Source organism: Bufo bufo, chromosome 3, assembly GCF_905171765.1.
Source record: "Bufo bufo chromosome 3, aBufBuf1.1, whole genome shotgun sequence".
In the NCBI taxonomy this organism is placed as follows: domain Eukaryota; kingdom Metazoa; phylum Chordata; class Amphibia; order Anura; family Bufonidae; genus Bufo; species Bufo bufo.
Window position 1 is genome coordinate 80,399,052 of NC_053391.1, and position 12,266 is coordinate 80,411,317.

At 39.0% G+C, this 12,266-nt stretch overlaps 1 protein-coding gene across 2 annotated transcripts in view; it reads left to right on the top strand.

Annotated features, from left to right (window-relative positions):
• Positions 1-12,266, top strand: part of EPHA3 (EPH receptor A3) — a 371,911-nt gene that overhangs the window by 117,801 nt on the left and 241,844 nt on the right. For both annotated transcript variants that reach the window (XM_040423262.1, XM_040423263.1), the window contains exon 3: positions 6,552-7,212. In XM_040423262.1, the coding sequence (XP_040279196.1) occupies positions 6,552-7,212 (661 nt within the window). The remainder of the gene's footprint in view (positions 1-6,551; positions 7,213-12,266) is intronic.

A 12,266-nucleotide genomic window follows, 5' to 3' on the forward strand; every position in this document is an offset into this window, starting at 1 on the left:
TTATTAGTTTAAGCAGACTGTGTCTGTCTATTGTTGTGACTTAGATGAAGATCAGATCACATTTTATGACCAATTTGTGCAGAAATCCATATCATTCCAAAGGGTTCACATACTTTTTCTTGCAACTGTATATCACACCCCTCAGTATATCACACCTATTGATAGCACACCTATACCAGTCCTTAAAAGGACTTTTGTGGCCCTATTCGCTAGCGTTTGGTGTCCCTAACAGCCTTTCCCTGCTCCACAAAGCAACCTTTCTCTACAGTGGCAAAACATAGAATGTAAAATGGCTGCCAGATTGGGTTCTGTTATAGGGTGGGGGTGTGTCCATGTGCTGAAGCCTCTCAAATGGCTGTCCTGTCCCACCTGATGTGTGTGTCATGGGTGAAAGTTCGGCGCAATGCAAAAGAATATGGCGCCAGTGGACATCGCCATATGTTTGCATGTTTGGCGAATTGCGAACGATCAAAGTTTGCCGCGAAAAGACTGCTGGACGAACCTCAAGGCTATCTCTACAGCTCATCTCACATGAGAACAAAATTCTTCTTTCCCCCAACTTCTGCCATCGAGGATAATTTTGGCCATCCTATGCACATTAGATAGATGGCAGCTCCTTCCGATATTGGTCTGTTTGGCTGACATTATTCTGATCTGTGTGGGGACATTAGAGGTGGATGTGTACATGGATGGAGGTTGTACCTCAGAATCGTTTCCTCTGGCTATGACATAAATTTGTAATTTATTATTACACATTGCATGTTTTCTTGGTATCTTGTAATTCATGCATGGAAAAGAGTTTCTTTGTATTACATTTTGTGCCCATATTTTTTTAAATCCTAGCTCTTTCCTTATCCCCAACCCACAAATGCTCTGGAAAGAAGCACGTAATTTACAGCCTATATTTACCACTTGCTCTAGCTTTTACTTTTTAATGCACGCATTAGCAAAAATGAATCCCTTCTGAGGATGCACTTTAAAGAAATCCACCAACTTATCCCTGTATATTCCTCTCGATTACATTTATTAGCTACGAATATTAAACAGCTGGCAAGATATCACTGTATACAAATAAGACGTCTGGGATTTGGAAAGCTGCCATCTTGAACAAAGCCAGCTGCTGGTGTTTCCATCTCTATTCAGCTCCCCAGCATTTGTAACTTTCAAATACTTTCCACCACTGGGAATAGAAGACAATAGACAGAATCTAGTGGAAACTTGTACTTTGTGACAACTTTTCTTTTTTCAGCAGTATTATTGTGTGCAGGAATAAGAATGGTCCTTGTGCTTGGATTGTCGAAGGTCGGGTATTAGGTCTTATTATAAAGGTTGGTCAGGAATTATAAAACAAAAAGAGCTAGACAACAGAAAATGGGATAATATAAAACCTAATATTTACCTGTTAAATCCTCTGCCACTCCAGCGCCGATATTCAAGTGTTCCACGACAGTCTTTGTTCACTTTCCAAAAGTGATGACATCACATACATCCACATGACCACTGTAGCCAATCACTGACTTGAATGCTACCATCACCAGTAAAGCCAATGCCTGGCTGCAGGGAAAATCATGATGTCTTTGGTGGTCCGGGTCAATAGAGTGTCAATGCTGGGGTTTTGATGGGTGTGTTTATTTTTTTTTTTATCACTTTTCCTGCTGTCCAACTTTTTTTATTTTATTTTTTTTCTGTGTAAAGAGGTGTCTCCCAGAGAAGGTGTCTCGCTAGTGTCATCTATTGGAATGGCCTCACTATCAATCAATATTCAATAAGCCTTGGAAGATTGCTAGGAAAAATGGCCAAGCAATATAGCCATCTGCAGACATCTGTTTTGGGGTACTTCCCTCTTATTAGTATGAAGTAGAATTCTGTCTGGCTGAGGTGCCTTGGACACAGCTTGAGGAGGTACCAAGACCAGCTGTGTATGGAGAATTAGTGGCAAATACCACAAAACAGCTGTTTGTGAATGGATATGTGGCTTGACTAGTTTCAGTTGTCATGTTCCAGGCATGTTGAAAATTTGAACATTTATATGGAGTCTTTTCCAATAGGTAGAACTATCAAGATGGCTCTCTTTCTCTTATAGGCACCTCTTTGCATATTATTTTCCCATATAGTATTGCCACCAAATCTCCATATACTGCTGGTCTCCCTAAGGAGTGCCAGTACCTTCTCTGCGTTAAGATTCCTGACATACAAGTCTTTAAATGACCACAGTGGGTCTAGCATCTTGCACCCCGGCGATCAGCCACATATTTCTCCTGCAGCATGTCTAGCTTCTCAAACCCCTGGCGATCTGATGCATCTGTCTTCTAATGCAACCACAGCAATGGTCATGTAGCATTACATGCTTTCCATTTACATGCATGATCCGTCCATGTGATGTATGGATATGCTGGGCTCCTGAGCGGGCACTCTTCGTATAGAGCTGTTCTCCCTTCTAGCACAAAAAATGGTGTCCCAAGTGGGGAAGCCTCTCTGAAGTCCAGGATTATCCTGCCGGGGCAGCCCTTTGAAAATCTGTTTTGGTGCATTTTCCTATTTTATTGCATTTACTGTAAAAGTCCACACCTGGCCGAAGTCCCGTGGATTTGCTGTTGCAGCGTTTTATGCAGCAAATCTGTAGTATTGTAGAGTGTCAACAAAGTGAATGACTTTATAGCAATTTGCATCCACACAATGTGGAAAAAAATCTGCAGCGGAAATTGACCAGTGGTGCGGATTTTAAGCCTAAAGAAAGTCAATTTATGCTGCAGATTTTCATTGCAGTGCAAAGAGTGAAATCTGCTTCAAATCATTTCCACAATAAAATCCACAACAAAAAATGCATCCTTCGGTGCAGTACTTTAGTCACATTTGGATAGTCACATGCAGAAATTTGGAATGAGTTCCATGATTTCCATCTGGATGGGGTTGTATTGACGACAAGCACATGGATTTCTGTAGGCCCCATTCATATAAAAGGAGCAGATTTTCATTTGCAGAAATTTCTGCAACAAAATCTGCCATGTGTGAAGGCCCCCTTAGCACTCACTAAAAGTTGAGAAATAGGTCACACCACATTCAATAATGCAGTGTTAAGATGCTGCCATGGTGGAATTGGCATCATGCTCATCAACATACAAAAAAAAAGTCCATAAAAATTAAGGAAGTGTGATTAAGACCTGGAAGTCCTGAGGTTTCGACCCGAGACTGTAACACTCAATAAGATGATTCAGATGAGAAAAATTGACTTTACAGCTGCGTTGTGAAAATGGAAGCTACGTCTTAGATGCATTTTACAGAATATATCAGAAAATAATATAAATAATAATTTCCTACAATAGTGTTATTGTAGTAATGACTGGATTTACTATATTTTAAACACCATGAGAGTATTAATGCTGGAGTAATGCCTAAGTCCATGTGGGTGTTCTGCAGATACTGTATGTTTTGCAAGTCAAACCCTTACTTATTTTTGTATGAAGTTCCGATTATTTCAGGAAAACAGGTTACAGTTTACCCACAGGGGGTTCCACCTTCTCTTATCTTCCCCCCAATTGTTTTGCTGCTTCTATAGACATTACATAGTAGTCCAGTCCCAAGCTATAGAGAAGGCATAGGCTGTTTTATGACAATTTGTAGTCTATAGCCTATAAAAAATTTTTTTTATATACTTCTTTTATAAACCTGCAATATTTGTAAGCAAAGTCCATGTGCTACAAGCACAACAGTAACATATTGTGAAATACATTGTTTCTTCGTTATTTCATTTGCAATACTTGAGTAGACTTATGTTAACATCAGATCTTACATCACAGGCTGACAACAGCTTACATGTCACATCAACATTAGTCCCCGAGCTCACGGGGACTTGGTGCCGTGGTCTCAGAAATCATATTGTATTTTTTTTTTTTTTTTTTTGACAAGGTCAAACCAAATGATTAATCATGGTAGCCATGGTCTCAATGGGACTTTGTATCCTAATGTAACAGAGAAGGCATTTCTGCACAGGAAGATACAGCTGGGAAAGTTTCCTTCTTTTAGTAGAGGAGTTCAGGCTTTTAATAAAGCTCTATATTCCATGCAGTTATGATAACTACAAATGCAATGGTTACCCTTTCTGCACCAAAACATTTCCTGACTGCCTGTAATGAAGAATAGGTTGAGCCCCACCTACGTTAATCTGGTTACAAGTGGCCATTGTTAACAATTTTGGTTAATTACAATAATCTATTTCCAGACAGTACCATCATGTAGCTCCATTCAAACTGCTGAATATACATCAGATTACAAGATCAGAATCAATAATGGAGTTTTAAATCTTTTGCCATCATTTTTGTTAGAATAAAAAAAAAAAACAACTCCCTTCTCAAACAGTTTTTGCAATTATTTTCAAATATCAAGATTTATTTTGTAATCCTTGTAACTGAGAAAGGCTCAAGCTGAAATGTAGAAAAACAATGTATACATATATACAGTACTGTGCAAAAGTCTTAGCCAGGTTTGGGAAAAGTGTGCAAAGTAAGAACGCGTTCAAAAATGGAAGTGTTAATAGTTTATTTTTATCAGTTAGCAAAATGCAAAGTGAATAAAAAAAAACAAAATCTACATCAAACCAATATTTGGTGTGACCACCATTTGCCCTCAAAATAGCATCATTTCTTCTAGGTGCACTTGCGCACAGTTTTTGAAGGGACTAGGCAGGGAAATTGTTTGAAACATCTTGGAGAACTAACCACAGATCTTCTGTGGATGTAGACTTGGTCATATCCTTTTGTCTCTTCATGTAATCCCAGACAGACTGGATGATGTTGAGATCAGGGCTCTGTGGGGGCCATATCATCACTTCCAGGACTCGTTCTTATTTACACTGAAGATAGTTAATAACATTGCTGCAAAATAAATTAAAATTTGAACTATTAACACTTCTATTTGTGAAAGCATTCTTACTTTGAAACATTTTTTCACACCTGCCTAAAGTGTTGGCACAGTACTGCATGTACATAATTTCTTCTTCTCATGAAGATACCCTCATAAAAAAGACACCAACTGATTGCTACCAGTATGGCTTCTCTAACTCTCGAGATCAGCTGTTATTGCTCGGGGTAGGCACAGGAAGCCATACATTATCTTTGCAGGCACAGGCAGCCATACATTTCCTTTTCAGAGCTGGATAGAGAAAAAAATTAAGCATTTAATGAACGCTATTCAAATAAATGTCCACCCGTGTAATGCATTAAAAATGCCAGCTCCTCCAGAGTATGAGTAGTGTACAGAGCAGCTGTCCATTTTGGCATATACAGGGGGTCCAGGGCGGGATCCCCATCTATGTCTTCCTTAGGCATATAAACAGGGGTTGTCACAGTAAGACAAACCCTTTCATATGGTATCCACCAGCCCAGAAAGTATACACTTGGCCAGCGTTTAAAACCGGATTGGCTTACTGTTCCCGCAAACTCTTTCTAGTCCTTAAAAACCCTGACTGCTTTGGGGAGAAAGGAATTCGGCTCTTCAGCCAGGTATCAAGAATACATACAATCTCCAAGCAGATGTTGTCCCAGGTCAGATCCAAGCTTTAGGCAAATCCTTGGATCCTGTATGGTGAAGCTATAGGCACCCCTTGCGCTGCCATATTGCATCCCCATACAGCAATGAGAATTCCCATAGTAATATGCTAAGTCAGATTCCTCATAAATTTGACAGAAGAGAATTCTGTGTGAAATTGGAGGTGTCTAGAGTTCTAAATAGGACCCATAGACTTATGTGCCTTATTCCAGCTCCGTAATGTGATCATGTGTACAGGTTTTAAACCCCAAAACATCAGTGCTACATGGCTACGCTACTAAATACTTTTTGCCACCCAAAATTACTTATGCAAAGGAAAAACGGGGTCAGTCAGCACATCCCAATGCGCAGGGGCACGTTGCTATGGCTGAAAACAACACTGTAACACAAAACATACAATGCAACAGCTCTCTGCAAACCAAATAAAGTACAAAAATGCATAATTGCTAATGCTATACTTATAAATTAGAGATGCTTGGCAAATACATTTTGTACAAAATTATTTGAGCCCATCTGCCGCACGTCAAGATGATCTCTGTAAGACGGGTCCTAACACTAAATACTACCATTTATATGCCATAACAGGATATTATGGAGGCTATTTTGGCACCATAGAGGACAGAAATTAAAGCAGGCCCAGCAAGCATGTGGGACCTACACTCACTGAATTGTATGGTAGCCGTCATGGCACATAAAGGGTAGTATTTAGTGTTAGGACCCGTCTTACAGAGATCGCCTTGACGTGTGGCAGACGGGCTCAAATAATTTTGTACAAAATGTATTTTTCAAGCATCTCTAATTTATAAGTATAGCACTAGCAATTATCATGCAATATTACTTATGCTTATGCATATGAAATGAAACACTTGGACATTATCTGAAGGACATTATCAGGCCAACTTTAAACAACAATAGCTTTCAGTTCCTACATATTCATAAGCAGTTTACAATGAGTTTTTTATATGTCCATTTACTGATGTTGATTTTTTGCACTGTTTTTCTTTCAGTGGGAAGAAATTAGTGGAGTCGATGAACACTATACTCCAATAAGAACCTATCAGGTTTGCAATGTAATGGACCACAATCAAAACAACTGGCTTAGGACAAACTGGATTCCCCGCAACGCAGCTCAAAAGATTTACGTTGAGCTAAAGTTCACATTACGAGACTGCAACAGCATCCCACTTGTACTGGGAACATGTAAAGAAACATTTAACCTTTATTACCTGGAGTCAGATGAGGATCATGGGGTCAAGTTTAGGGAGCATCAGTTTACAAAGATTGACACAATTGCAGCTGACGAAAGCTTCACTCAGATGGACCTTGGAGATCGAATTCTGAAACTGAACACTGAGGTTCGGGAAGTGGGGCCCATCAGTAAGAAAGCATTTTATCTGGCATTTCAGGATGTTGGTGCCTGCGTTGCCTTAGTATCCGTGCGGGTATATTTCAAAAAGTGTCCTTTCACTGTGAAGAATTTAGCCATGTTTCCAGACACTGTACCTATGGACTCCCATTCTCTGGTGGAGGTGAGAGGTTCTTGTGTCAACCATTCCAAAGAAGAAGATCCACCTAAAATGTATTGCAGCACTGAAGGAGAATGGCTCGTACCCATCGGGAAGTGTCTTTGCAACCCTGGCTATGAAGAGAGAGGTTTCACTTGTCAAGGTAATAATGAGTCATTTCATAAATTTAGTAAAACGTTCTATATCCATTGACTGATGGAACTCAAATAGGAGATGCAAAGCTTTCCCTTGACTATCCGTATTTTTAGGTTTCATAGAATGATGTGCTAGTCAAGCCTGCAATTTTTTGTCTTTTTGATTCAAGTGGTATGTCCAGGGCTAGTCTAGTCATAATGTTTCCTATCATTTGCCAGCTTTCCATTATTGTTTTTAATGATGATGACTGCAAGAACTTGATGAGCCGCACTTGACCCTGCCATGACACTAGGTTGGTAGTGGTGCCCAAGCCCCGCTTCAGAATAGGTCAATGTTCTTTTGCATTGGACTCTAATTACTTACCTCAATTCAGTGTTACACACAGTGTTAGAGATGTTTTAAGATCTAAAAAAAGCTATCAGCATCTTGTGCCATACCACCAATTTATACAACCTTAACCATAAAGGACAGAAGAGAAAGGCCGATAAAAGGTTTCTCACTCACAGCTACCTACTGGGACTACTGAAAAGCTGTTTTAAACATGGGGCATTCCCTCTTTGTTGAGCCATCCACTTAACCATCCAAAATCACATTTCTTCTTGATGTTGCCAACTTGATGATATTGTTGTCACCTATAATTCAACCACAGAGCTTTGGTAATTTTTACATATGAGCCAACACTCCCTAGAGATGAGTGAATTGGCAAAAATTTGTTTCGGTTTGATTTGTCTGATTTTGTGATGAACTTTGATTCGAGTATGAATTGATTGTACTCAAATCCAAAGTGCTTTAAATGCCTGGAAAATCTATCTCTCTCCCTTGAAAATTTCTACTCCAACAACTCTGAATAAATTCTGATTCTACCAAATCAGATAATTTTTTTCCTCAAAAATATGTGTTGAATTTTGATTCTAACTAATCAATTTGCTCATCTCTAATCCTGTTATTTTCAGGGTGAGTTGTATGTAAATTTGCATAAAGAGACATGTTACCAAGATGTTTTATTGGTGTTCACACGTTGAGCAGGGTAGGTTTGAAATGACCTACTATTTGGAATTCAAATGTTGGGAAGTTTATGTCTTGCACCACCTTTGTTATCGTATTCTGTGTTCAAGTGGATGCATCTTTTATGTGTTTTTTAGGTTTCTGCCTAGGACTTTTAGATTTTCACATCTTGCAGAATATACAAAAAATGCTTTAAGAATATTCCAGTAATCTATTAAAACATAATTCTAAAGAAAACTAATAACTTCTTATTAAAACTAATTAACTTCTGTTAATGTTCCAGAATATTTCTGTTAAGCACTGCTTACCAGTTCACTCAATGCATCCAGAAAAACAAAGACATAGCTGGCTTTCCTTCCCCGTGAAAAAGTTTTTTTTTTTTTTTAACTGCCTTCACCTTGTATCTAAATACTTTAGCCAGGCCCCTCTCCCCTCATCCCATTTTACCCCCGTTCCCTCAACTATATTCCCCTGCAGGACAGTAAACATTGTATCTAGTCACATGCCTTTTTTCAGCCTTACAAACTATGGGACACATTTATTTGAACACCAGTCTTAATAAAGCCCTAGGCTGGTGGTGGTTCTGCCGAAGTTATGAAGAGGTGGCGGCCTCTCTATAACTTCGATGCATCCGGCGCCAGTTCTTAATGTAGGACAGCTTCCTAGCTGTCTTACATTTAGACCTTTTTCTACAGGCGTACAAAATTGTTAATGAGACGGGCCTGCTGGCCCATCCCCTTCCCCGCCCGTGCCACGCCCATAATTTTAGACCTGGCGTGAACGGGGCAAAGTCGCATTGATCGCCGCCATCCCTGCTTAAAATACACCTAATATCCCCTCACCACATGTTGCCCCCCTTCCCTCAGCTATATTCCCCTACAGGACAGTAAACATTGTATCTACTCACTTTTATATGTGTATGTTATAATTGTTCTTTTTTTACACACCAGATAGATAAACATTATACAAAGATATGAGACAGTCAGACAGATAAGTGGATGATAGATATATAGATAATTATTATTACTATTATTAACTTGCAGGATAACAGGCTGATGAACTGGATGGACAGATGTCTTTTTTCAGCCTTACAAACTATGTTGCTATTATTAATCTATTGGATTAACACATTGTACCAATTATAAAAATACAGCATTATCCAGTATAGACATATGTTCAGACGAAGAATATATAATTTTTTTACCGGATCCTAGATTTCTTATGTGTTCTAGCCAGGTATTAGTTTATTGTATATGTCAATAACTTGTATAATATTTAATTATCATCTTTATGTTCTTTATTTTCCTAAAACTGAATTCTCATGCTGCCGGTTCCTGCACCTTTGATAACGTCCCAGACTCCCAGGGCATCATCTGATTATGTGTTTAGATGGGAATAATGTAATGACGCTAACTTTTGTGGAATAAATAGGAAGACATTAATAACAGACATGCTTTACTGACAGTGGAAACAGTGTAGGTTACCTCATCAACTGGAAGGTCTTAATTAACCCAGATGTAGCTTCCTGTCAATGGCAAGGTCAGCCAGTTCAGGAACCTGAATCTACCTTAGCTTTCTCATGGATGTTTTTGTAGAAATTAGATGGGAATTAGTTTCTAGTCAAGATCCCAATCACAGATGGGAAATCTATTTTATTTAAAGCTGTAAATGATGATGACGGCCATTCCAGATCCCACTAAAAAATAATCTTGTGCTGAAGAGAACTACGGGTGACTCATGTTTATAAATTAGTGATTTATGTGTCATGTGTCATGCACATCATGAGTATTCTTGGATTCAGTCGCCCTTTAAAGACATCTACATCCCAAAACAGTTAAACCAGATGGTGCTTACATTGTTTAGGGGCTCTATGCTCTGCCTGGCATCCAGCTGAAATGGAAATTTTGGAATAGCATTGTAACCTGCTGTCAGTCAGTTGCGCTTAGGTGTCCACCATCACCATAATTGTTGTCATCAATTGTGATTGAAATGATCTTCTCACAATGCTCCTACTAAATGTCATTTTAGCTGGATACCAGCTAAAGTATTTAGTATGGCCAAATTATGGTTCTGGGAGCTCTTAGCTTTTAGGACTTTCCTAGTCTGAAATACCACTGGCCAATTTTGGCACCAAATTATCACTTCAGAAGGTCATCTACTTGGTCACTTTGCAGATGCTCTTCTTTAAAGAGTGATGGACGCTTAACAGGTCTCCAGCTTTTCACATTTGTTGCATAGTGCAGAAGAAATTAAAATCCAGTGCTTAGAATGCTCCTTGAACAAGGGATGCTGGTGGACTCATCAGCCCCTAGTAGTGGAGACCCCGGGACAATTGCCCTATTTGCACTCCCCATATTCCACCCCTGAAAAAGGTGAGAAGGTAGGACCAGATATTTGATTTTCCCAATGCAATGGCATTGAGATCAACCCATGATCCTCTTCCAACCCTCCACCGCATAGTTCCAATTTAATGAGAAATACCAGGATAGTCTATGAATAAAACCACGTGAAATTTTTACTTGAGATAAAGTGGTTGAAGTGTCCTCATTGACTAACAACAAGACTGTGAAATGTGGTCCTGACAAATATGCAATAAACCCCCCTTCCCTGTTAATAGAGAGGTTAAAGTTCTATGTCTTTTATCCACTCTTTGTTCTGTTATCAATTTATGGGATGATTCACAAGAAATGTAGTCAGTCCTTAGTTACTTGTAACATTGGACTATACATAAAATGACTTCATCTCTCAGGAACAATTGTGCTCTTTATTCTCTGTATATTTGCTCATTCCAGTGAAGTGAAGGTAACCGTGTAAGAAATAACAATATAGTTGCACGTTTTGCATTCATCTGGTCCACTACAAGGGCTCAGCAGGATGTTATGTCTGATCAAGGAAGTTGGGTTGACATGGTGGGTCTGCTTATGAGTAGAAAAACATTGGGGTTTAAGGCACGCTGGAACTTGCCTTGCATTTAATTTGAGGTCCTCTCAATTTTCTCTTCTTGCCATTTGGTTTGCACATTGGAAAGAAACAAATTAGTTCACTTGATTTCCATTCCTTTTTTTCTTTTTTTTCTTTTTTTCCATTTGTAGAATTGATAGACTGGCCAACATACTTAGCAGCTTTGTCACTGCCTGGGCTTGTCTGTAAGAGGGAAAATTCTGAACTTTGTTAATTGTCAAATATTGATTCTGAATAGACTGTGGACTCAAAACCTAAAACATGTCAAAAGAAAAAAAAAAGATGATAATTAATAATAACAATAATAATAAGAGATACTCCAGAATTTTGGCTCATTTAGAGTCTGTCAGTACCCATTAAATGGTTTTTCCAGCTTTGCCAACTTGGATCCTGTCCCTAACAGTAAATATATGTATATGACTCCTGCATTGAGTCCTGGGACCATATTACATGGCTGTTATGTCCACAACAACCCAAGTGGTTCTACTGAACCAAACTGAGGTCATCGTAGACTTCAACTAGCCGCTTAAAAAGTCATATTGGTATTGGTTGGACATACTGACAAAAGTCATACCTTGTGATTGGTAAATCTGAGTCAAATAGGTCCCCTCAGATTGCCTCCAAACCGTGTGGAACACCTCATTTTTGGGTGGTGTTTATGGTCCTCTACCTGTAACCATTTTTGGCCCAGTATTGCCTGAATTTGCCCAAAGAACCAAATCTCTGGAAGAAAAAGAATCAAAATTTACCAAGTGTTGGCCACTGCTCTAGTCTGACATCAGACTTGCTACTATATGGACAATTTTAAGTACTTTTCAATGTGACAAAGAGTATATATGCATAGTTATTATGTGTGATGGTTGGGGGATCAAATTTTGCATAAGGCCCTAGGAGGCCCTATACTACACCTCTGGGTGATATGATAAATGAATATAAATATAACCCTATTCTCCAATGGCCGCCTAAAATTAACAAAATAAACATCAGCACCGTGACATTAATTTCAGACACGTCTGTTGGTAAGTGTCCTATACAAACATCTAATGGTATGCATATTAAAAACTCTGGAGGGATCCTGCTGACATTTCCTTAACC